Genomic DNA, 27,517 nt, shown 5'->3' with positions numbered 1-27,517 from the left:
CGGCCATTTGCTCAATGCCTACTTTTTCCATATGGGACTGATATGCGATTATAGGCAGTATAGTTAGTCAATTTTTGCTTCACTCAATCGATAGATAGAAGATGTTACCGAGAATTGATTGAAGGGATTTCTCACTAAAATGTTCTGATCGTGAGATATTCGCGATCAATTGAGTTCTTTATTTTTGAAACAATTATCGGTTTTTATATATCATCTGAAAGAGCTTCGTTTTCTAAGCAAAACTATATTTTTTTCGATTCCATTTACTTGCATCTCGATTTCAAAATCAAGATTTAAAGCAAAATAATCACTTCACTGTTTGATACAAAACTAACAAATTGACAGCTCGCTCCCATACAAAGTACAACCGAGGGGCGCTAAGATGTTGATATTTGCTAATTCAAACACATTTATTTAAAATAGATCCAGTGCGCCAAAATTGATAAAATTTTGGATTTCGGTTCTATTTGACATGCAGATTACGAATATTCAACAACCCCAATACCCCTAAAGAACCCAATTGCAAAATTCCGCTAAAAATAGGTGCAGAATTGTGCACCCAATTTTTTTCTTGATTTTTTCTAGCCTCCTGAAGAAAGCCCTCCCTTAAGCTGAATAAGCATATTTTCGGCTGCAGGTAAGCTACTTTTCTGCCTCCAATTTTTATTGAAGTGGGTGATCCCGAAGAACATTTCAATAACGAGTCTAGGAAACTTGACCATCAGGAGCAAATCCAATGGACTTTCAAACACCGGTTTAATTTTTTTTCTTTCTTTTTTTTCATAGTCACTTTAACACTCTTGGGTCATTCGTGACTTACCGGTTTAATGGACTTCGTGACAAGTTTAGAAAACGCCAAAAGTGCCGGAAGTGCGATGAGCCGGGGAGAAATGTCTGAGGAAAAATCAAGAGGAGGACGAGGGCGTGTCCAAAGAGCTTCAAGCGAAATCCAGGAAAACTGAAGTCAAGAGGATCCAATCACAGTAGCGAGTCTCTTTTTTTCAAGCCAGTCGCTAAAAAAACTCCTTTTGTTAAGGCCAAGTCACTAAAGTCACCTTTTTAGCGTAATTTTTTTTTTCAAGATTGATCATTCCTAGATAGAGCTGAAATTAGGGCGTAACAGCTTTTGTAAACAATGACTTCTCTTGATGATTATTTCTTGGAAGTCATGGCTCTCCCTGGCAAATCGACATCACCATCGAGTAGAGGAAGACTTCTCCTATCCGATGGATATGATGGTTTGTGTAGGCGTACCTTGAATTCCGAGAAATTAACAAGAGAATCATTGTTTACAAAGACTGTCACGCCCTAATATCAGTTGAGGTGCCACACGGCTTGGTTCTATGGAAGTGATAAATTGGCCACCTTTCCAGGGTTCCCGGAGCCCGTTTCGAGCCCACCGGATGGCCAATGTTGCCCCGGACTTGGCCTCTGATGAATTATTCATGAAATTTTGCAAATTTTGAGGTACCGCACGACTTGGTTCTATGAAAGCGATAAACTTCCATGGTGCCTCCGGAACCTGTTCCAGGACCACCAGATGGCCAATTTCGAATTAGACAGTACACATAGTCGCTGGGGCCTCCCGTAGCTCAGTCGGTAAAGGCGCAGCTACAATGCCAGAACATGCTGGAGGTGGCTGGGTTCGATTCCCGGTTCGGTCTAGGAATTTTTAGGGGTTGGCAAATTTCTCGACTTCCCTGGGCATAGAAGTATGATTGGACTTGCCACACAATTAGACTAATGCAAAAATGGTACGGGCATCGAAAGCTCTCAATTAATAACTGTGGAAGTGCATCTAGAACACTAAGTTGAGAGCACGTGATAAGCTAATATGAGATAAAGCAATAAGCTTGGAATGCGAAGAAGAAGAAGAAGATATAGTCTCTGATGAATTCTCCATGAAATTCTGCGAATTTTGAGGTGTTGACAAGGGGTATTCAACTCTGGATACCTAAATCGGTACCAAGTGATTGAGCATAAGCTATGCTAAGGCTCTGAACCATTTGGTGGATTATTTTAACTTTTGGTTAAAATTTGACAGATGGAAAGTTATCGATTAACCCTGTTATCCGAGCGTGGTTACTTCTGACAGACAATAAGTTAAATTTTGACAACCGTGGCTGAGTTCTTCTCGAAAACCGGTCGATCGACAGCACAGGGATTTTCGAACATAGAAAATAACTTTCGAAATGTCACTTTTAACCACGAGTTAAATTTAGCTCGGCAAATGGTTCACAGCCTAAGCGTAGTACCGAACGTGACAATCAAGGTGTCAATATTCCATGCGTCTAGTAACCCCGAAAGCTATGACTTTTGTGATTGTGTTTACATTCTCAATTTATCTGAGTGATCATGGCAAGCAATCAGCTTCCCTTCGGGAGATGGAAGAGGAAGTGAAAGCCATAAAGCCTGTACGGTGTTGTTCAAGCAAATCGGACCCGTCCACCAGATTCCGGATCGATGAAGTGCTGATTCTTTGCAGATGTAGGGAAACGAAGACGTAGCCCGATCAATGATGGATCCAATTTCCACCAGCTACCTATCAAATTCTTCCCGATCCTAGGAGCAACATCCTCGAGCCAGTTTTTAATAAATCCTCGACATTTTTTTCAGTAATGAGCAAGGCCTTACAGTTGACCGATCGGTAGGTTACCCAGCGCACTGAGGTCCTAGTGCAACAGAAGGATGGTGACAGAGATGCATCTGCAAAATAACCGGATCTGGTGACGGAGATGTGCTTGATGTCGGGCTCGTGGAAATTGAATAGAATGTAATTGCATTTCTAACCGGTCCAGGTCTGATGGAATATGTGGGGTCAATACGTATTGGCATCCCACTGTAGTACTGGGACTTCTTTCAATACTATATGGACATCCCTATATAGTTCATACCAATTGAGACTGGCAAGAATAACCGAAAGAAAACGCAGGTGAAAATGTGCAAATTTCCATCCCGAACGATCCTTGGCATGAACGGCGCCGGTGGTGTAGTGGTAAGCGTGTTTACCTCTCACCCCAGCAGGCCTGGGTTCAATCCCAGTCGGCGCCACCGGGATGTTCTGAGGCATAACATCTCTGATCACGCCTTCCTTCGGATGGGAAGTAAATCCGTTGGTCCCCGGTTCATGAGTTGATGGGTCGATAGGTAGGGTCCAGGTGTGGGAGCTGCCTTCCTGGCACGTCGGTAGCATTGGTGCTCAGCACGGAAAACAAGATCGACGGAAAAAAACAAACCAAAGGAAAAAAAAAAGATCCTTGGCAAGACTGGTATTCGAATCTGGCCGCCCTCCTATGATAAGCTTTTTTTTATTTATTGGTTATTCTGCATAACAAACTTATTAATGTACCTCAACTCTCGCAGAAAATCCTGCTCTGATCTTTTGTTGTTGTACGTTGGTCAGAGTCAGAGACCGTATAGGGCGTTGTTGTGCCAATTTGGTGGTGGCAGAGTGAGAGAGTCATTGCAGTTAGATCAAAAGTTTAAGTACTTTCGCAGATTACCCGAAGCTGCGATAGTGAAGATATGATCACATACATACAAGCAGAGATAACACTCTCAAAATGTTCATCGAAATCGCTTTTGACGGTTCTTAGTAGTACCATAGAGGTCCCTAAGAAACGTGTTCAACTTTTTGGCTCAGCTCTGGTACTATCTTCGGTCCTAAGCTAATCGATGCACCCCTTGAAACATAGGAAAATCCACGAACCCCTCATTTTATCTGTCAAACTTTCATAGCGAATCAAAACAAACATAGTGCAGTGCTAGAATTTCGACTATAATGGGGTACGTTAATCGATTTGCTTGGGATCAATAGGCTAGTCAAGTAGTGAGCCAATTTAAAATCGTTAGTTTCCACCGGTTGGTATAGCTATTGCTTAAAAAAAAAGACATTTTGCCTAAGCGTCCTGAACAAAGTCCTACCTTAAAAGGGATTTACTCCCCTCTATAGAGCAACAATAATTTGTATTCGTATTTGCATTTAAAATAATTCATCTGATAATTTAGTCTTACTGAAACAAAGATTTCAAGCCATGCTTCTATAGTAGTAAGAATGTTGACAACATATCGCATCATGAGAATCGATTCGAGACAGATTCTGTCCAATTTACCTAGGGTATCCGGAACGTCCGGATGTGGCCAATTTAATTTTCACAACCCTCAATATGACCGCCAAAGGATTCGGCTTTGAATTCTCATGTGATTTAATGTGTCGCATGATGGATTTTGACTTAAATAGGTTTCACCACATCTCCGGGGCTACCCGGAACATGTCCGGGTGTGGCCAACATAGTGCTGGTTACTCATCATGACTCTCATTGATCTTATTTTCGAATGCTCATGTGAATTGATTTATCGCATGGAAGGTTTGGGATGTTTTTGAAAAGTTCTGGTCTCAAGACCCATTGTTCCGGTGCGAGAGCCCCCAATTCTAATCGTACACCACATCCGCCTCTACCTTGCACCCATCTGTCAGTGCAGAAGCGATTCGCACATGTTTTTTCCTTCCAAAAACATAACATGTAAAACCATCGAACTGTAAACAACAAAAAACAGAGAAAATTAAAAAGTTGAATTAGCAAAGTGACATCGTCGGTTTTTTTCCTTGTCTCCGTGTTCCGTCGGAATTCGGTTTTGTACATTTGGTTCTTCGAACCGGATAACGTCGCGAATCGTGATGGATAAGTTGATCGGTCGTAGAAATGCTCAGTTGGTGCAAATGAAGGGGGAGTCAGCTGCAGCCGAAACAATCCACGAGCGAAATGCATCGCATGGGGAAGTGGAAGATCGGCTCGAGCAGCTTAAGGAGCTCGCAATAAAATTCCGGCAGACGCAAAGCGAAATAGAGGAGAATCAAACGGACCCGGAAGTAATTACCTCGGTGCATAACTTTCGGGAGGAATTCAACACGTACTATTATCGAGCGAAGAATGCCCTTGAGCGGTACATTTCCCAGGGCAACAACGAAAGCGACGAGGAAGGTTCCGTCACCAGTTCAAATCGGGGCTCCACTGCAAGCTACCGATCGGTGGCTGGTTCTAGCAGAGATCTTCGGGAAGCGATGCAAATGCTGTTGGAAACTCAGCGAGCATTGATGGTGAACCAATCGATGGCAAGCAGCAGTAGAAATTTCGCGTATAATGGTCGTGGTGTGGATCCAGCTGGAGGAGAACAGGTGTCGAATCATGCACCCCTCCTAAATGTGCGACTTCCTCCGATCAGTGTACCAACTTTTGATGGTGAGCGAAAGAATTGGAGAGCCTTCAAAGATATTTTTGAGCAGATAATCCACGTACGCAACGATCTGCGCGATTCGTTGAAAATGCAGTACTTGGTGTCGTATCTGGCGGGTGATGCCAAACGTCTGGTAAGTTCATTCCCAATATCGGACGCTAATTACAAGGAAGCGTGGGCGGCTCTTTCAAGCTTCTACGACAAGAAAAAATATACGCTTTTTGCTCTTGTTCGTGAATTCGTTGACCAGCCTGTGGTCAACACCGCCACTACCGCAAGCCTACGCAAACTGGTCACAACTTCGGATGAGGTTGTTCGACAACTAAATGCTCTGGGAGAGGAGTACAATCAGCGAGATCCGTGGCTGATCCACCTGTTGTTGGAGAAGCTGGATAAGGATACCAGATCCTTGTGGGCTCAGAAGATAATCGACGTTGAGAATCCGTCCTTCGAGGAGTTCCTGAAATTTTTGGACAACCGGTGCGACGCGCTGGAAACCTGTATGGCCTTTTCGAAGCATGCAGCGGATCCTGTGAAGAAGATGTCTCAGCCGGAGAAAAGGATGCAGTCGTTGTATACGAACTCAGTGATACAAAAGTGCGCGAAATGCTCCAGTGAGCATCCGATTTATCTGTGTGAAGATTTTAAGAAGATGGACCTACAGTGCAAACGTGAACTAGTACAACAGGCGAAGTTGTGCTATAACTGTCTACGTCCTTCGCATTCAGTGAGAGTGTGTACCTCGAAATCGGTGTGTCGCAATGCGGACTGTAAACAACGGCACCATACGCTATTGTGCCCAAAGGGAGATGGATCAGATCAGCATGAAGAATGTTCTACCGAGCCGAAGCAGTCTGTACAAGGAGCGCAAGATTCAGATCCTGTAGTCAACTCACTGGTCACTCAGGTTCCACCAGAACTAATGAAGGAAGCGTTTGTACTACCGACAGCGCTTGTCAATGTGCAAACCATCGACGGTGGATTTTTGAAGGTTCGTGCTTTGATTGACTCGGGTTCTGGAGCATCATTGATCACAGAAGCCTGCGTCAACAAACTCAGTATTCCTCGTACAAGCGGAAAAGTAGCGGTCTCTGGACTAGGGCAGCAGCATGCAGGGACAACTCGTGGAGTCGTAAAGCTTATCATGGCAAATCGGTTCAACGAAACGGTAATTCTACGAACTAGTGCGTTCGTAATGGGTAAGCTGACGTCAACGTTGCCTGCTCAACGCGTCGAGGTGAACACGAAGCTGTTGGAGAAGGAGATTCAGGAAACGCTAGCGGATCCGGCATTCAACCAGCCGGGGCCAATCGATATAATTTTGGGTTCGGATGTCTTTCTTGCTATTCTCCAATCGGGGCAAGTCAAGGACAAATGCGGTACTTCTGTGGCCCAGAACACGATATTTGGGTGGATCGTATCTGGTAATCAAGCTATCTATACGACAGATGTACCTAACAATTTCTCCATCATCAATCTACATGCCGAGGTGGACATCAACCGCACATTGCGACAGTTTTGGGAGCAGGAGGAGGTTCCAAAGCCACAACAGCTTACTCCTTCGGAACAGGCGGCGGCTGAGTTCTTCCAGTCCACACTCTCTCGGGACGATTCGGGACGCTTCATCGTGCGACTTCCTTTCGACGATTCGAAGCCTGCGTTGGGAGAGTCACTCACGGCAGCCATCAAACGGTTGAGATCGATGGAGAAACGTTTCGACCGGAATCCAGAATTCCACAAGCAGTATTCGGATTTTATCGAAGAATACCTCGCTCTAGGCCATATGGAGGAGGTACCGGAAAACGAAGTAAGCGTGAAGGCTAGTGAAAGTTTCTACCTCCCCCACCATGCAGTGATGAAAGCAGAGAGCACGACGACGAAACTTCGGGTAGTTTTTGATGCCTCCAGTGCGTCCGAATCTGGTGTGTCTCTCAACGATCGGCTCTTAGCCGGACCAAACGTGAACCAGGAACTCTTCTCTGTTCATTTGCGTTTTCGGTCAAATGAGGTGGCGTTCGCAGCAGATGCGGAAAAGATGTTCCGTCAAGTATGGATGCATCCACTAGACAGAGATTACTTGCGGATTGTATGGCGTAAGAACTCAAGTGAGCCAATCAAACATTATCGTCTCTGTACTGTCACATACGGGACGAAGTCTGCACCATACCTAGCAATTGAAGCCATGAGACAAGCAGCGAAGGATTACAGCTCGATGTATCCAGGCGCAGCGGAGAGGATTGTTTTGGATATGTACGTCGACGATTTCCTATCAGGTGCGAAGAACATGGATGAAGCAAGGGAGCTAAAGAACCAAGTTATCGAGATCATGAAATCGGCGGGATTCAACCTACGTAAATGGACATCCAATCGTTCAGAACTTCTACGAGATGGGGAAGATGCAGAGCAAGCACCAATAGACGTTAAACTGGCGGAGCATCCAGACGCTGTCAAGGCACTAGGGATACAGTGGCTGCCTAAGGAAGACGTCTTTTCCTTCAAGGTTAGTCTCTCACCAGATAACGTGAATAGTAAACGTCAGTTACTCTCGGACTCTTCACGGCTGTTCGATCCATTTGGATGGCTGTCTCCAGTGATTGTGATGGTCAAGATTATGTTTCAACAACTGTGGTTGAGTGATATTTCCTGGGATGATCCACTTCCTCCTGCTATCGAGACAATGTGGATAGATATTAAGGAAAACCTTCACCTCGTCGAACAGATTCGCATTCCACGATTCATCGCGAGCTTCAACGGCAAGGTAGAGTTACATGGGTTTTCGGATGCTTCCGAGATGGCGTACGGTGCTGTGGTGTACAGCAGAGCAAGAGACGAAGAAGGAAACATTTTGGTGAACCTCGTGGCTGCAAAGACAAGAGTGGCGCCGATTAAACAAGTTTCGCTGCCCCGATTGGAGCTTTGCGCAGCAGCCTTACTGGCAGAACTTATGCAGCGAATTACTCAAGCACTCTCCCATCTGGAAGTGGAGCATTGGGCGTGGACAGACAATACTATAGTTCTTCAGTGGTTGTCTGCTCATCCTCGCAAGTGGAAAACGTACATAGCCAACCGTACTTCTGCGATCCTGGATTTCTTACCTCGTGATCGCTGGAACCACGTGAGCGGTCAAGACAACCCAGCGGATTGTGCATCTCGTGGTTTAACTCCAGGTGAACTTGTATCGTTTGATTTGTGGTTTAACGGACCGCAGTGGTTATGCAAGGATGAAGAATTTTGGAATGCTGAACCCTACGATCCAGTCGACGATGAAAACCTTTTGGAAGTGCGGAAACTCAAGGTACTGCATACCAATCCGAAAGCTACTCGAGACAACTACGACGTCGAGCGGGAATTGATTGAACGGCGATCAAGCTTCAATTTGGTTGTTCGAGCACTTGCGTATGTAAATAGATTTGTGCAAGCTACCAAGGGAATGGAATGTGAACCTACGCTGACACCCGGCGAACTGTATGCGGCTAAGGCGCAGATAGCTAGAACTGCACAATTCGATGTGTACAAGCAGGAAATGGAATTACTCGCAAAGGAAAAGGAGTTGCCGGCCAAGAACAGATTGTCAGCACTACACCCTTTCCTGGACAATACTGGAACGATGCGCGTGGGAGGCCGTCTTCAGAATTCTCCCTACTCATTCGATGTGAAACATCCGATCATTCTTCCACGTGACCATCGAGTAACGGAACTTCTTCTGAGAGAACTTCATCTGCAAAATCTCCATGCGGGGCCCACTCTGCTTACAGCTACAGTAAATCAGCAGTACTGGGTGATCGGACTACAGGCAGCAGTACGACGAACAGTTCAAAGCTGTATTCGATGCGTAAGAATGAAGGGACACATGGCCAATCAGCTCATGGGCAGCCTGCCTGTGCCTCGTGTAATGGCAACCCGCGCATTTACCCACGTTGGCGTTGACTACGCCGGCCCATTCAAGATTCATGCGCTGTGCGTTAGAGGAGTCAAAGTCACAAAAGGTTATTTCGCGGTTTTTGTGTGCATGTCGACTAAGGCTGTACACTTGGAGGTTGCCAGTGATCTCTCAAGCAATGTGTTCATCGCCGCGCTTAAGCGATTCATCGCTAGACGCGGATATCCAAACGAAATCTGGTCCGATAATGGGACAAATTTCGTGGGTACCGACCGTTGGCTGCACGAATTGCAACGTACTCTGGAGAATAACAGTAAGACAGCAGGACATTTCCTCTCTAATCTGGGCATCAAATGGGTTTTCAACCCTCCGTCCTCTCCGCATCGAGGCGGAATATGGGAAGCAGCTGTTAAAAGCGTCAAGAAGCACCTCTTGGCAGTACTTGGTTCGGAAGCACTCACCTACGAAGAACTTGCAACGATTTTGGCTCAAGTCGAAGCATGCCTAAACTCAAGACCCCTCTGTCCACTATCGAGCAATCCTGATAGTTACGAAGCTTTGACACCCGGTCACTTTTTGATTGGTCAACCGTTGAATCTCATTCCGGAACCTGATGTGCAGCATATCCCATCCAACCGCCTGGATAAATGGCAGCTTGTGCAGAAATACTCCGACGAAGTTTGGAAGCGATGGCGGGACGAATATGTGGCTACGCTGCAACCGCGTACTAAATGGCGAGTTACGGAAACGAATGTTAAAGAGGATCAACTGGTGTTGGTGAAAAATGAGAACGCTCCGCCGGCTCAATGGGAGTTGGCACGCATCGTTAAGCTTCATCCAGATGCAGCTGGAATCGTTCGGACTGTTACCTTGCGGCGTGGTCAAGCTGAGTACCAGCGCCCGGTACAGAAGGTCTGTATCTTGACATCGGATTGAGGCACGTGGCCTCAAGGCGGGGGAGGATGTTCCGGTGCGAGAGCCCCCAATTCTAATCGTACACCACATCCGCCTCTACCTTGCACCCATCTGTCAGTGCAGAAGCGATTCGCACATGTTTTTTCCTTCCAAAAACATAACATGTAAAACCATCGAACTGTAAACAACAAAAAACAGAGAAAATTAAAAAGTTGAATTAGCAAAGTGACATCGTCGGTTTTTTTCCTTGTCTCCGTGTTCCGTCGGAATTCGGTTTTGTACACCCATACTCGCCGGAATATGTTCCGACCATTGCACTGGAACCGGAACGAATCCGAAAACATTCAATAACGTTCTATGGGACCATGATATCTTTCTACTGTTCAATACTGTGCTAAACTAATATGGCATCGTCATGGCATTGTGACTGACTTGCGGTTAGTTTTCTCATTGATGTTAAATGTAATCGTCAGTCCCACTCAGATTTTGTTCATAAAATAAAAATTTCACGATATTTTGTCCAATATTTTTTTAGTAAACCTAGATGGATTCTATTACATTGCACGTTTGTTTTTAAAATTATCCCTCCAACATAAGTGTAAAATCCGATAACTTTTAAAATCTTTAATCGCCGTTTTCTCATTACCAGTTTTTGACAGATGGGACTGACTAGCGTTTATGGGCAGCATAGTTCGTTAAAGTTCTGCTTTTCGAAATGCCATATTTTTCACTAATATAGTTAAACATGCAAGATTTATTGCAAATTGATTTCAACACGAAAAAAACATCAATAAATTTACTATGATTTTTCAAATATTTACATAGGAATTGCACTTCGTAACTTCGACGACCATTTTCTCAATGCCTACTTTTTCCATATGGGACTGATATGCGATTATAGGCAGTATAGTTAGTCAATTTTGGAGGACACTTCAATAGCGAGCCTAGGAAACTTGACCATCTGAGAAATGTCTAGGAAAAATCAAGAGGAGGACGAGGGCGTGTTCAAAGAGCTTCAAGGGAAACCCAGGAAAAATGAAGTCACGGGGATCCAATCACAGTAACGAGTCACTTTTTAGTGAACTGGTCCCTTTTTTCAAGCCAGTCACTGAAAAAAGTCTCCTTTTGTTAAGGCCAAGTCACTAAAGTAACTTTTTCTTGTAATCAGTCAACTTTTTTAGCATGAATTTATTTCAAGATTGATCATTCTCCTTGCAGTGTGTAGGATCTGATAGTCCAATCAATGGCTACATCTACATGTAGTCGAAGACAACATATCGAGAAGACTGGCAACTTTGCCTGAATCCAAGCGCCAGGCACAGTATCGCCAACCGGTGAAAACTAACGATTTTAAATTGGCTCACTACTTGACTAGCCTATTGGTGCCAAGCAAATCGATTAACGTACCCCATTCTAGTCAAAATTCTAGTACTACACTATGTTTGTTTTGATTCGCTATGAAAGTTTGACAGATATAATGAGGGGTTAGTGGATTTCCCTATGTTTCGAGGGGTAAATCGATTAGCTTGGGACCGAAGATAGTACCAGAGCTGAGCCAAAAAGTTGAGCACGTTTCTTTGGGACCTGCTAGTCTTAGAGTTACCTCTATGGTAGCGCTGCGCTCGAGCAAAGGTAGAAGCCATGCATAGAAGAATGAGCAAATACACAAACCTTTTTTCTGAGGATGGAACCTTTGCTATCCAATTCGTTCGAAGCATTTACCTTTGAGCGGCAGATGACGCGATTCTGCCTGTCTCATACCAGACGTATGAGAATATGAGAGAGCTGCCAGTCTTCTTGATATGTTTGTCTTCGATTTAGTTCTACTTTTCGAACAATTCAAAGGTGTTGTGTTAAGAGCTTTTTGACGTTTAATCGCTATATGTACAGGATGTCTACTCATATGGCTAAATAAAATTCCCTGATTTTTCTAGGTTTCTCCAGAACTTTAACGGACAATTTCCAGGCTTGTAATAAGAAAGCTATTTTTAAAATGCGTTGAAAATATGTTTTTTTTTTTGTAAAACAACAATCAATTTTAACATTACTACGGAGTTCGGATCAATATGACCCGAATCGCACTTTTTAAGCATCATAACTTTTGGCGGTTACGATTTATCGCTCTCAAATTTTGTGATTTTTAATCTTTTATGGAAAACTCAATTTATCCTTTTTGATCGAAGTTTTTGGACACTTTTGAAGTGCTTCTCAAAAAAAAAAAAGTTAAAAACTTCTGCAAATTTTGAAGTGTCGCGGCTTGGTCTTATGACCATTATAAATTGGCCAACTTTCCGGGCAGAGATCGATCGCTCTTTCGAGACTTTTTCATTGCCTTTTAATATAGAATGCTTACGTTAAATCCAAGCTAGAACTCACCTTTGAGCGTCAGCCCGGAACCGTTACCGGTGGAGATAGCATTCACGAAGGTTAGCTTTCCCCCGTGTCCGGTGGTTCGGTACAGGGGCAGTGCCGTTGCACCGTTCGTCCCCGCCGGCAGAATGTTCAGCTCGGCTCCGCCAGGGAGCCGGGCCAGCTCCGGTGTGATGGTGGTCGTCATGATGGGCGAGCTACCGTTGCTGTACCCCGTCGTCGTGCCGGAGCTGGATATCGTGGTAATGCCATTGCTGGTGGAGCTGTTGGTGGAACTGATGAGAAGTTTGTGCAGCTGCGCTCCGGTCATCGATTGGATGTGGGTTTGTTGCGGGTGGCGGATGCTAGATTGGCTGGAGGTTAAATGCGACAGGCTGGTACTACTGATGCTGTTACCACCGGTGGTTCGTTGAGTTTGGTTTGACTGCGGCTGCACTGCAAGAAGGATCGGAATTAAAATTGGTGCGTCTGAGGAGAGTCGCAGTGGGGCTTGGTAAACTACCATTAGCAGGGGTGCTAAGCTCGATGGTTGCCAGTCCGTTGGGGGCATGCTGGATCACTCGAAGACTTTGCGGCGTGAGCAACTGAATTGGGCTCATCACTAGTCCACCCTGTTGGACGACCTGCGAAATTGGGAGGATCAACCGGTGCTGGAAGCGAACGTTAGAAGTTACAAAATTACCTGCGACAGCATCATTTTGTCGATGGTATTGCCATTGACCAGCTTGATCACCTTGGTTGCCGGGGGTTCTAGTGCGGAACCAGCCGCTGATTGGGTGGCAATAATTTCAATTTTGTTGCTATCGGTACGGAAACCGTTCCTGGGCAGAGTGGTACCGTTGATCAGTTCCTTGCCGGTGACGGAACTGATCAAGCCTGCAGGAATCGTCGTTCCATTGGCGGTAGTTCCGATGATTTGCAAACCGGAAGTAGTGCTGGTCATTCCGTTGGATGAGCTGACAATGGACGACGAATGGTGACCGTTCGAGATGCTGGAAGTGACATTCAAGTTCAGAGGCAGTGCCTGAAGTGCGGTGCCGTTTCCAGTCGTCAAGATTGTCGCCGTAACCGGTGTGAACTGACTTAGGCTGCCGATGTTGTTGGCTGGAATGAAAGCGAAATTGAAGTTTGGCTTGTTGAAGAACTGGGCGTTGGTTGTGACCTACCATTAACGATCAACGGCAGTGGGGTTCCATTGATACAGTTGGTACCGATGGAACCGCCGTTGATGCTGTTTGGAGTACTGCAATTGCTACCACCTACGCTGGAGGAGCTTCCTCCGTTGATGAGTCCATTGCTGGTACTGAGATTGAGCCCATTTGGTAGACTGGTAATGCCTGTGCTGAACTTGAGCGGCGACGGGGTACTATTGTGCGTCTCGGACACCGCTGGGGAACTCTTGGTCGTGAGGGACAGTGGCATCAGCATGCCACTGACGGCCGCCGGTGAGCTCGAGTTTCGATTCGAGATCAATGACGGTGGACTGGCACGGCTTGGTGACGAAGCTGCTATCAGCACAGGTGAGATGGTGGTTTGCAGCTGTTGGAAGGGGAAATTTGGAACGTTGACAATTGAACGATCTATACACGGTTAAGCAAAAAAACAAGCTACTGACCGGTAGGTTTCCGATGGAGGCAGTGGTGGCAACACTGGATAGAGAGCTGGACGAGCTGTACCGAATTCCATTACGGCCCGGAGCAATACCCGGCGGGTCGTTCAGGAGATCTGTAAAAATTACAATTTCAAATAAGACACTGTCTTCTACAGCAAGACTCAGAGTGAAAATACCTCGATCCGATTGCACACCGCTGCTGGCGATGGTGGTGGTGCTGCTGTTGGGAATGGCATCGGTATCGGGTGCAAGGCGCGAAAAGTCCACGTCACCCCACTGCGATAGCTCCCGCTTCAGCAGCAGTATCCGGTTTTGGGAGGCAATTTTCTCCTTCGCCAGCCGTTCCATCTCATGTTCGTATTCGCGTTCCTTGCGCTTCAACAGCTGCAGGAGTCGGATTTATGACATGGGTTTTCTTGGGAGACACAAACGCACAACTTACCTGAATATGGCGTATGGCCGCATGGAGAATCGACAGGTTGGAGGTTTTCTTCTCGTCCGGTTGGATCGTAAGCTGCTTCTTCAGCTGCTCGAAGCACTCCTTCAGGTGGGCCCGTCGATTCTTCTCCAGCTTGTTGTGCACTTCCCGTGTACCAACGCTGCTGGAAAGGGGAAAAAGTTGCAAACAATTGTATGTAATCACTCGTTTCAGTTTGCAACAATGTGTTTGTTTTATAAAAAACAACGTACCCATTACTGTTGGAGCTGGTGGTCCTCCGCCGGCCACCGGTGGGGATGTGGCTTAGCAGTGTAGCCGTGCTTGTTAACCCGTGATGCGGTTGTCCGGCCTGCACTAGATGGCTGATTTGTTGCTGTTGCTGCTGCTGCTGCTGTTGTACAATAACGAGATCGTGCGGCAGCGGGGACGAGTTGGATCCATGTGACGTTGCTATCACGCTTCCGTTGATGGGCAGCGGTGAAGACCCGCTCAGGTTGAGCGAGCTGGAGCTGTTGGCGCTGTGGCTGGTGATGTAACCGCTAGTAGAACCGCCGCTCAGATTCAGCGACGATTGCGAATCGTCCACGGGCGAAATGGTAAGAGTCGACGAGGACGATGAACAACCGGACGACGGCGGCGTACTGGATAGCCGGTGACCGCCACCACTGCTGTTACTTTTGGTCGAGAGATCAATCGTGAGGGAAGAGACGGCATGGTGCTTCTGGTGGATGCTGCTACTGCTGATGATGCTGTTGCTACTGCTACCATTGGTCGATATCACAACGAGCGGTGGTGCTGTGGAATGTCCGTTTACGAGGGGTTCGTCTGGAATGATCGAGCAAGGGGAAAGAATGGCAGTTGAAAAAAAAATGTGTTGCATAATCAAACGTGTGAAATTGAATCCGCCTGGGCGGTGCGCGGTGTGGGGTGTGATGCATTGCGCTGCACCCAAGAATTATAGACACTGAGGACGGGTGGCTGTTTGTTGTTTGTCAGCAGCGTGGCTGGGAGTGATTAAAATCCTGTTTCAATGTCATGCAATCATGTGGGTACATGCCAGCCAATGTGTGTGTTTGTGTTTTTATTAAACCGCAATGTGCGCGGCATCTACTGCGACTGGATTGGAGTGCGATTCGAGGTGCAATCAGTATATAAATAGTTAGCGCGAGGAAAGTTAGATGCGCTTTTTAACGGTGTTTTGTGATCAAACGATGATTGACTGAAGTCGTTTGCACTATAGTCACTATATTCATAGTCTGGCGGATACAAAATCCTGCAAACTGGCAATCCTAAGCAACAAATACCATAAACGAATTGTATCCCGGATGGGTAAACTATCCCACAAATTGTTTGGATGATACCCCGAACACGTAGTTAAGCTCTCTTTTATGGTTATTTTTATTAGGGAACTTTGAATTCTTTAATAATAATCTGGCAGTCTGTAAAAAAGCTCAAGTTTGTTCTGTTTTCGTTTTCCGCAACATATAAAATTTTTATCTGGGCAGTATCAATATCAATGTTTACAGTTTTCTAAGGCATAGGAGGAAATGTTTTAAAAGAATATCGATCAAATTACACTGCAAACAATGTACCTAAAAGTATACTAGTCGTCGTTTACGCATTAGCCGCGTCGATGTTCTCAATGATATACGTAAAAATAGCATTCAGCAGCGCATTGATAGATTACCACCTGGATGGATTTATGTTCGATTTCATTGTCGTTACGATCATTATACTTCGACCACATTGGTCGTAAAAGAAACGATATTGCTAGATTGGGTCCCGCAAGTGACAGGAAATTGGCTCCTGTCATTGTCTCCGCCATGATGTGAGAATTGGTATGAATCATGTTACCATGCTTCTGCGTTAACTTTCCTTCAGATGTCACTGCTGTTCTTAATGGTGACATCTATCAGAAGTTACGCATACACTTAGTTCCGTTAATTATTAACAGAGGGCAGTGCGGTAAAAACACATACGATACCTCATCAAAATACATGGCATGTTCAGAGATTGAGCTCGTGAGAGCGAATTTTCTCTCTCAAATTTGAATTTTTTGGCTCTCTGGAAACTGGTGGTAAAGCGGGTAAAACTGTTGGAGATTTTTTTTTAATTTAAGCACGATTTAATTCCAAACGAGAGTTGGGGAAAAAAACCGGAAGCGTACCGGTGAGGTTCACCAAAGCACAACAAGTTTGGCTTTCGTTTACCGGTAAACGAGTTTGGTATGTAAAAAATGAAAAACACAAAACCGAACCAAGGTTGTGTAGCGGTTGTGTTTTCGGGTTGATATTTTACGGACGTGCAAGTGGTGCCCGATTTTTTCTTTTACATTTTATATAATTATTTTAAATTTATCTCAAAACATCTTAACCATACCAACAATTTATGACCGCCACCATTTCAAAATCCAAGATGGCAACTGGATGGATGGTTAGAGAAAAACAGGGAAATACTATCAAATACCCCACAATATGGGTATTTTTAGAATTTGAATGATGTGTAGAGACCGAAAATCGATGTCTGACGCAATTTTGAAATCCAAGATGGCGACATACGGGTAGAGAAAAGCTGGGAAATACTGTCAAATATCACACAATATGGGTATTTTTGGAATTGGGATGACATGTAGGGACCGGAAATCGATGTCTGACGCCATTTTGAAATCCAAGATGGTGGCTTCCGGTTAGATAAAAACTGGGAAATACTGTAAATAGCACACCAGAAATCGACGTATGACACAATTTAGAAATCCAAGTTGGGCGCTTCCAGTTAGAGAATCTGGGGAAATATTGTCAAATACCCCACAATAAATATGGGTAGTTTTAGAATCGAAATGACGGGTAGGGATCGGAAATCGATGTATGACGCCATTTTGAAACACAAGATGGCGGCTCTGGATGGAGACAAACTGGAAAATACTGTCAAATACCCCACATTATGGGTATTTTTGGAATCACAGGGCGGCAAGTGAACCAGGAAAACCGGGAAAAAGTCGGGAATTTATTTTCACCAGGAAAAACCGGGAAATTCATAAGTCCACCAGGAAAAACCGGGAAATTCATAAGTCCACCAGAAAAATAATCTTGTTTGTATAATTTAAATAGGTTTTAAATTTTATGAATGTCAAAGTTCATTTCTATAATCAGGTCAAAACTAACCATTTTGTTCAAGCTAAACCTTTCACATAACTAAACATTGATGAACAACATGTATGATTTGTGCTTAATTGATAGCAGACTTAAGCAGTGCCGACGCGTAACTACTTTGAAGTACCTGTTCAACATGTTCAATAAAAAAGTTCCACTTCTAAAAACTTTAGATAAGGCCTTCGAACTTCAAGCAAGTTCTACAAAATTTAGGAAAGTCCTACAAGTTTCAGGAAAATCCTGTGAACTACTGTGATGACCTACGACGGTCAGAAAATCTCTCCGAACCTTCAGAGAAGTTCTACAAATTTCAGAGAAGTCTTACGAACTTCAGGGAAGTCCTTTAATTTGTGGGGAATAATTACGAATTTTACAGAATTTTCTACAGATTTAATGTAACTTCTACGACATTTAGGCATTGCTTAAAACTTAAGGATAATCCTATGACACTTATGGATTTTTTCCGAGCTTCAGAGAAGTCTTCAATACTCTTGGGAAGTCCTCTGAACTAAACATAGTTCTCCAAGCTCAAAAAAGTTCCTAGAACTTCCGAGAAGTCGATTGAACTACAGGTAGTCCGACGAAACTCATGGGAACTCTCGAAACTTCAGGGAATTTCCAAGAAATTAAGGAAAGACCCACAAACTTTTGGAAAACCCTTCGATATTTAAAGCCTTATGAACTTCAGGGAAGCTCTTCTAAATTTAGGGTCCTCATATATTCAGTTAAGTCCTTCAAACTTCAGGGAAGTCCTCAGATCTTCGAGAAAGTTCTTCGAACTTGAAGGAAGTCTTATGAACTTCTGAGAATTTCATGTGATGTTGTTTTTGACATCATCCACATCCAGAGGGCCAGTCATTTTCGAATGTATGGGAATGGTAGGAAACCATTTGAAAATGCATGAAAATTTTCAGTTTTTATTCATTATCGTCTTTATGGGCACCCTAATAAAAATGTTATGGTTAATTTGCTTAACGACGTGTTCGGGGTATCATCCAAACCATTTGTGGAATTGTTCAATCATTTGGGTTACCGTTCGTTTATGGTTATTTTTTATTAGGGCAGTTTTAAATGCACAAAAATTGCACGAGTACATTACTATGGTGATATTAAGGTAAACACTCGTTTATTTGTTTCCTTCTGTGAAAGTATGTTTAGTCACAAATCGTGGATTTTCTGATATTCTCCATACTGCAAAAATGATTTTCCTACCACTGAAGGGGCGACATCTCTCGGATCTTCAGTATAACTACTACTCAAATCATATAATTAATTCTGCTTCTTCTTTTTTCTACTACTTCTACTTTAGTACTACTTCGTGGTACTTCTACGATATTTAAGAAATTCCTATGAATTTCAAAAAACTCCGAACTTCAGGGAAGTCCTAAGATCTTAAAAAACGTCCTTCTCACTTCGGGGGAGTCCCATGAAATTCAGGCAGTACAAACTTCAATTAACCCTTCAGGAAAGACCTTAACGCTTCAGGGAAGTTCTACGAACTTTAGGGAGTTTCTATGAACTTCAGCAGTCAGTCTTTTTAATAATAAGAGTTATTAAACCAGCGTTGTTTATGAAATCTTTTAATCATATGATTTTGAAATCATGTTGTGTTCAAAATTCCGCTAAATAAGATCCTTAATCGTTGACAATTTGCGGAAAATTTAAACAAACTGGAAATCCGTAAAATTGTTAGAAGCAAAGTTATGTTTAAAAAATCCTCATTCATACCACACTTTGCAATTTCACCTTGAGATAAACTAGCCCGTTGGCTAAAAATCGCAGTTTCAAAAACAGAAATCTCAAGATTTAGAGGCTTATAGATCTCTAAATTTCAGACATTAGATAGGGCTCCACGCTAGTCCGTCGTATCTCAGCTTTTCTTCGTCATACACCCCTAAAATCGCTCATTTTACGGGTTATCGCAAATGTTTCAGTGTCAATCGTAATTAATCTGGTAAGCAAAGATGTTTTTGCAAAAACATGAGTGAAAACGCTTTGCTATTATAGTTTTAGCACATACAGGGTGCGAGCAATGAATTTTGTGCGATTTATTTTCTTTCGCAACATATGGAATTTGTATGTAAATTTATTCAAAAAAATTGCCTTCCCTTTCGACGACTGTAGTTAGACGCTTCCGGAAACTGCAGTATGCACGTTTTAAAATGTTTCGATCCATAGATGTCATCACTGCCTTGATTTTAGCTTTTAGCGACTTAAGTGTGGTGTGCGGGGTTCATTTGGTATCCCGTTGGACGACGCCCTATACAAAATAATCCAACGGATTGATATCGGGACTGCTTGGGGGCCAAATTTCTTCCTCCCAAATTTACGAAATATTTTCCGTAAGCCATTTCTGTGCTTTATTAGCAGTATGAGCAGGTGCTCCGTCTTATCACTTCCCCAAACCTTTTTTAATATTATACACTGTTCTTTCAGACACTTTTACCGACCGAATTATTTCTTTCATGCATACTCCGGCGCGCAACAAAGCGACAACGGCTGACAGATTGCTCTCGACATCTTTACGTTTACTCAACATTGTTTGTTTAAATCTTACACTTAACAGTATAAGCTATCCAGTGCTGCCAAATATATCTAAATCATGATGCACAAGCATGAGAAATTACTATTTGAAATTTACTGCAAAAATTCGTCACGCACCCTGTAGAACGGAAATAGGCGCCATGATGCGACGAAGTAGCGCGGCTCCCTACTAGCTTCTCTACAGCAAACAATCAGATTAAGATTTCACGGGCATTCACAAGAACCTTAATACATATTTTAGTTATTGCGAAATTCCGCATTGCACGAAAAATGATCGTACAAGGATTCACTTTATTTTTTTATTGTTAAAAATTGTTTTTTTAAATACATGGTTTTTAAAACCAGGAAATCTTTAAATCATAGACCAGGAAAACCAGGAAAAAACCAGGAATTTCAAAATGGAAATTCGCTTGCCGCCCTGGAATCGAGACGACGTGTAGGGACCGGAAATCGATGTCTGACGCCATTTATAAATCCACCACGATTCCACAAATACTCATATTGTCCAGATATACTTCGCATCTGCAGTTCAACTGTACCATGTGGTTGTTGTTGTTCAACTGCACGCCCATTGGATCTTGCCGAACAGCAAATTGCTAAGTGTCGTCATGCGTCGTGCACTTTCGAGATTGAGCAAGGCCTTATAATTGATTGATTGGTAAAGGGCGAACACGAAATTATTGCGACACCGAAAATGTCATGCCAATTTTCTTATAATGTTTAGAATCAAACCAAAATTTTAGGGTAGTTTTATACATATATTTACTTCAAAAATCAAAAGAAAAGTTAATCGATGGAGCCTTGAGTGTAAAATTGAACGCATTTTCGCTTGATGCCCTCCATCAAAGTCTTTACAGTGTCATCCGGTACTAGTTTCTCAGTTTTTTTTTCCATTTTCTTAACATGTCCTTCTCGTCTTTGACTGTCTTCTTGCTCTTCCGAAGTTCCCGCTTCATTATTGCCCAGTACTGCTCCACCGGGCGCAGCTCCGGACAGTTTGGCGGATTCATTTCCTTTGGAACAAAATGGACAGAATTGGCCTCATACCACTCCAGGACACTTTTAGAATAGTGGCATGATGCCAAATCTGGCCAAAATAGCGGAGCTTCGTCGTGCTGCTGCAAGAACGGCAAAAGGCGCTTCTCGAGGCACTCAGATTTGTAGATCTCGCCATTTACTGTGCCCTTTGTCACGAAAGGCTTACTCCTCAGTCCGCAAGAGCAGATGGCCTGCCAAATGAGATATTTGGAAGCGAACTTCGACATTTTCTTCTTCTTAAATTTGTCGTCCACATCGAACTTGCTCTTGCCGGTGAAAAACTCCAACCCCGGAATTTGCTTAAAATCGGCTTTTATATACGTTTCGTCGTCCATCACACAGCAGCCATATTTTGTCAGCATCTTCTCGTAGAGCTTCCCTGCCCGAGTTTTAGCCGTCGATTGTTGCCGCTCATCGCGGTTTGGGAAGTTCTGTACCTTGTATGTATGTAGTCCAGCTCTCTTCTTTGCATTCTGGACGTAGCTCTGCGACATGCCGATCTTTTTAGCCAAATCACGGCTTGAGACGTTGGGCTTTGCTTTAATCATCCGCTTCACCTTTCCCTCCGTCATTTTGTTCTCCGGTCCCGGTTTTCTTCCAGCTCCTTTGCCGTGGTCCAATGTCAACCGCTCCTGGAACCGCTTCAACACTCTGGAGACGGTTGAATGGTGAATGTTCAACATTTTTCCCAACTGCCGGTGCGACAGGTCAGGAAATTCCAGGTGTTCGGAAAGAATTTGTTCTCTCAACTCGCGTTGGTTTACCTCCATTTTCGTTGAATCGAAAAACACGACTTCGAGTTTGACAGCATGTACACAATACACATCAATGAGAAAGTTTGCAAAATTTGGTTGATTTTTACCCAATGGTAAAAAAGTTATGCCCTGTTGAATGTGTCGCAATAATTTCGTGTTCGCCCTTTAGGCCACCCATCGCACCGGATCCTTTTGAGACGAACTAGTGCAGCAGAAGAGTGCAGATTGGATCGTTGATGGTGTACTCACGAAATAGATTGTAATTGCATTTTTGATTGCATTGATCTGTTCCTATAAATCCTATACTGTTTCGCTACGGCAATCGTCCAGACCTGATGGATTATTTGGGTTTAATACGTATCAAACATCCCCCAATAAGTACTGGGACTTGTATGGACATCCCTATAAAGTTCTGTGGATTTCCCATCGAAGTCCATACCAATTGAAACCAATGACTGGCAAGGAAACGTAAGGAAAAACGTAGACCCTTGGCAAGACCGGGATCACATGACATATGTGGAACTCGATCATCAAAAATCAACCCCATTTCAGTGATTTCAAGAGGTATAGAAGGACATCGATCTGTCAAATTGATTATACCAGCTGTAAAATGAGAAAGGGGATCAAGTTGCTTGTCAATTCTTTTGAATGATTCTACCGTGGTTTAAAATTCTATGTTTTCCTAGCACTCCTGAACTCATGTCTTACTATTTCCTTAACCATTTATGTGCTTTATTTATAAGTATATAGCTAACTTTTACAAATTCGTCACCTTGATTCACAGAGCAAAACTGTGGTAAACTTAGAAGAAATATGTATGTAACATATCCTTCTTTGGACACTTTCTTTTTTTTTTGGAATCAATTTCATCAAACTTTGTTTTCATTAGGTTTTGTAGGAGGAAAAACATGACCGCGTAAATTTTGAATTAAGTGTTTACATTTTGAAGTCCAGAGAGATGCAGCAAAATTTGGAACAAGAGTCAGAAGTACCATTTGATAAAAATATTCAGTGTTTTGAGCTGACTTTGCATCGTTCAATTCGCAAGAATTTTGTAAGCAGAACGATAAATGACCAATATCCAAGATTTCCCTATGTTTCTCAATTGCCGTCAATTGAAAATTTCCTCAAAAATTCCAACACAAAGAACTACTCCAATTACTTTGTAACAAAAAAGGTTGATCCATGTTGATTGAAAATGCAAAAGAGGAGCTACCCACAATCATAGCAAACTTTTTTTCGACCACTATGGCTAAGGTCCCAGGGTGGGACTCCTAGCTAGCTGTATCAAAGTTAAGCACTATTTACTAACGAAAATAATCGTTAATATGCATCAACTCGATATTTCGTGATGTAATCATAAGTTGACTCACTAAAAGCACAGTTAACAATATTTCAACATACCACAAAATGATAGTTTTACGCCTATTCAACGTAATCCTCAAATCTTCAAATTGTTTGAATTGAATTATATTCAATTAACATAATTTCCGTAATGAATCCAATGCAAACCAATAAGACGAAGAATAATGCATCTGTAAATAGGCAATATTACTGAATAATAACGCTCTTGATTGGCTTCTGACCGACTTGATTATACTAGCTAAAAAATCCTTTGAAAAGCCCCCTGTCGAGCTAGTCAAAAAAGAATGCCCACACGTCAAACTCCATCAAGCATTTAAACAGCGGCGAACAAAAGTGACGACAAATTATCTGGGTCTCACCTCATCTCATTACGCATTACCGTGACTATTGACAATTCGCCTCTTCGGTCACTCTGTAACTCTTCACTCCTATGGTAAAATTCCATAAGCAAACAGCAGTATGTGCGTGAAACTTGATGAACATTTCTCGATAACTTTTTCGAAGGGATGTAAACAATGCATTTCATCGTCAATTTGACGTAACTAGTAGCTCGCCCACATATACTAACACCACTATCAGGTAGGTGAAAATTTCTCCTATCTGAGGGTAGTGTTAGAATGCGTGGGCGAGCTACCAGTTACGCCAAATCGTCGATCAAATGTATTGCTTACAAAAGCTGATACGTCCCTTCGAAAAAGTAATCGAGATTTCCTTATCCTTTGACTCCTATGAAAATCCCATATGATTCTGTCAATCTTGGCGTGAATAAACGGCGGCTTGCTGGAGGAATGAAGATATAATACAAAGTCCGCTCGATTTCATACACAGATTGTCAGCTGCTTATGGGATTTTACCAGGAGTAAAGAGTTGCAGAGTCGCCGTCAACCAACACCATGATTGTGTAGAGAAAGAGTCCTCCTATCCAATAAAATTAGTGGCTTACATGGATTGACTTTAACCTACGAGACATTTACGCAAGAAGACATTATTTCTAGATAGAGCTGGAATTAGGGCGTAACAGCTTTTGTAAACAATGACTTCTCTCGATGATTTCTAGACACTCAAGGCTCGCCCAAGCAAATCAACATCACTATCAGGCAGAGGAAGTCTTCCCCTAGCCGATGGTTATGTTGGTTTGCGTTGGCGTGCCTTGAATTCCTAGAAATCATCCGGAAAAGTCATTGTTTACAAAAGCTGTTAGGCCCTAATTCCAGCTCTATCTAGATTTATATTTTCGACATTGGTCTTTATGAATGCTCAGTGACGATATCACGAAAGTTTTATTTTGACAGATCGATGTTCGACTATGCCAGTTATACCACTGTGGCAAAACAAAAAAGGGGTCAGATATGAGTCAGCTTTATGCAGGAAGTTCCACATATGCTATGTGGCGGGATTAAAACCTGACCAAAATACACAACCCATCACCCATATGATGTGATTTTTTTTTATTCTGTATGAACCACGATATTGTCGTCGTTCAGAGAATTTTTGTCCAATCAGTTCTCCGGTCACATTCCGCACCATACCGTCGTATTGGACGATCTTATAGGCATTTGACCAACCGTTGCTGGAGGAAACCCATTTGGGTCATCTTGACTGTCGTATCCAGCCTCTCGACCGAAGAACTCTGTTGGTGCGAGCCTATTCTGGAAGAAACCACGAGCCACTGGGATTTTCGCTACGGATCGGATGAGATAAACTAAGTTTCATGGTGCAGACAGGTGTAGGAAATACTCGCAGATTTTTTTTTTTTAAATTCGAACCCAATGTGAAGTCCAATGGAGTAAACAAAGAAGTCAACCATAGCAACGATTGGCAAAACGTCAACTCTCGACAGTGATGCCGTTTTATATTATGTCGATTGTATTCTACTTGTCAACGTTTGTGCCGAATAGTGTGCCATGCTGTGTTTCGACACAGTGTGCTGAGTTGATTACCGCTTGGTGTGGGCATTCGGATTGGGAGACGAAATTTAATAAAACAAATGTTGTAAATCATAACTCATTAGTAGTTTTTCGTTCCCTGAGAATTTCAGGAAAATCTGATAATCGGTTTAATTTTGGTGAGTAAATATGCGTGTGCCATTTTCATCAAATACACCCTGAAGACTTTTGACCTTCCATTTTATTTCTGGCCAATGAAACACAAAGCAAAACCTAATATATCATTTTGTAGCATTTTTGTTTATTTTATTAATTCGGAAACTGAAATTTAATGCTAAAACTGAAGTTCGAACAGGCCTCAGTATGTTGAGATGGCAGGACTGATAAACGTCATTGACATTGCCACCACCATTGAGCTTCAACCTTTTCTAATCACCCGTGGCTTGTTGACATTTTACCGCACTTTGCATCCGACTGAAACCGACAAAGTGAGGAGGAATTACATTAGGTACTCACATATATAGCAGCTTTATGAAGCGCTCTCGTCTCAGTTTATAAAACTACAAGACCGGAAAAAAGCTCACTGCCACCCTTCACCCATCGTACTGTTCACCATTTCCAGAGAAAACCATCAAGGTGGTATGTGGTGTTGTCGTAGCAGCAGGAGGCAGTACGAACTGGAACAAGTGAAACAAGTATAGGATCGGTACGGACTTATAAGCACACATCGTTACCGGCCGCCGTAATTGGGCCGTTATTATAGTGCGCCATTTCACCGCATACAGCAGCGGGAAACTGCAAGCTTAAACTGGCCGCGTGCTCGACGAAAACGTGCCTACCCCGATGCTGGCCGCGGTGATTTGCCACCCCATGCTGGATCGCTTCATCAGTTGGGAGCTTTTCTTATGTACAACAGCCCAAGCGATGAAAAAGAGAGGAGAGCGCAGAGCTTGGAGAGAGAGAATTACACAAGTTGGTGGTGGGTGGGTGGCAACGTGTGTCCTTCCTACACAGTTTGTGTACATACATTTTTGCGACAAATGCACCGGCCGCCCGGTTGGCCTTGGTGAGAGGAGCAAGCGCGCCACATGGAGCGATCGGAGGGTCGTCGTGCCTTATTTATTCACTTCATGTGTAATTCTCTGCTTGTGTGGTGGGAGGGGGGATGGTCGTATCGAAAAGGACTACAACATTGTATGTAGCATTCATTGGCAACTCACGTGGAGTGGCTCTTTTCGCTGATACCGACAAAGGAAAGTATCTTGTAAAGGAATTGTGGTGAGCTGGTATACAGGTGGGTGGGTTTCGTGCCTTTTTCTCATTCCGGGATCCTAAATGTTCGTTTGTCAACACTGTATCTGTCGGAAATGTTGGGAGCTGTGCTGTAGGCGTTCTGCAGAATTGAGTGTGACGTACGCGAGGGAATGATAATTGTTTACTGTTAATGCCTTTAGGTATGGGAACCGGAATTAGAAAAAACGTAGAAATACCTGGTTCATGTATTTAAAAACACAAAATTGATTCTCCCCTGTCTTTTGGCGTTATACACTCCCGATCAAAAGTTCATAAGATCATAATCATGCAAATGTGTTATGTTCATATCTATGTAATTTTACGTCCAATGTCGTTCTCTTTGGGTCATTTTAAACTTCATTCGTAGGTAAATGTCTCAATATAATTTTCAAATTTTGTATACTAAAAGATCACCCAAAGTTACAACTTTTTTTTTCGAATTTACTCTGAGGAATCGTCACTGATTTTTTCAGAATTAAGTTGACCAAATTTTAGTTTTAGACCAGTTCTAGAAGTTAATTTATTGAAATATGACTTTTTGGAAATTCCCGGTGACAAAATAAGCTGATAATTCATGACTACAAAGTCTTTTCAAACTCCATGGTTCTTCTTTTTATTATTAGCATTTTAAGCTTATTGCTTAGTGCATACTAGCTTATTGCGGGCTCTAAGCTTAGTGTTCTAAATGCACTTCTACAGTTATTAATTGAGAGCTTTCGATGCCAATACCAATGCATGAATTTCTGTATTGTCTGGCAAGCACAATGATGCTCTATGCCCAGGGAAATCGAGAAAATTTCCAACCCGAAAGTTTCCCTCGACCGAACCGGGAATCGAACCCGCAAACTCCCTGGTAATTGAAGGTTTCCGAGGTTTTCCTGAAGATCGAAAATTGAACGTAAAATGAGAGATCATTGAACAAAACATATTTGCATGGTTTTTTGGGGGTGTCCTTAAACTTATGATCGGTAGTGTATATCTGACTGCTATCAAAATCTGCTTCTCATTATTGCACTGTTTCTATTTTAATAAGTCA

The 27,517-nt window shown here is 43.1% G+C and overlaps 1 protein-coding gene across 5 annotated transcripts in view; it reads right to left on the bottom strand.

Moving 5' to 3' along the window:
* Positions 1-27,517, bottom strand: part of Mnt — a 103,093-nt gene that overhangs the window by 4,418 nt on the left and 71,158 nt on the right. For 3 of the 5 annotated variants that reach the window (XM_065231121.1, XM_065231122.1, XM_065231118.1), the window contains exons 2-9: positions 14,703-15,276; positions 14,455-14,614; positions 14,189-14,396; positions 14,016-14,125; positions 13,567-13,939; positions 13,083-13,504; positions 12,903-13,023; positions 12,407-12,835 (exon numbers count right to left, since the gene is read on the bottom strand). In XM_065231121.1, coding sequence (XP_065087193.1) covers positions 12,407-12,835; positions 12,903-13,023; positions 13,083-13,504; positions 13,567-13,939; positions 14,016-14,125; positions 14,189-14,396; positions 14,455-14,614; positions 14,703-15,276 — 2,397 coding nt within the window. The remainder of the gene's footprint in view (positions 1-12,406; positions 12,836-12,902; positions 13,024-13,082; positions 13,505-13,566; positions 13,940-14,015; positions 14,126-14,188; positions 14,397-14,454; positions 14,615-14,702; positions 15,277-27,517) is intronic. The other 2 variants (XM_065231119.1, XM_065231120.1) reach the window with 1 other exon arrangement.

This window comes from Ochlerotatus camptorhynchus, unplaced genomic scaffold (genome assembly GCF_037179485.1).
Source record: "Ochlerotatus camptorhynchus isolate MF236.1 unplaced genomic scaffold, CSIRO-AGI_Acam_v1.1 ptg000343l, whole genome shotgun sequence".
Taxonomy (NCBI): Eukaryota; Metazoa; Arthropoda; class Insecta; order Diptera; family Culicidae; genus Ochlerotatus; species Ochlerotatus camptorhynchus.
Note: the sequence above shows the minus strand (reverse complement) of the source record. Positions and strands in the feature narration are given on the sequence as shown.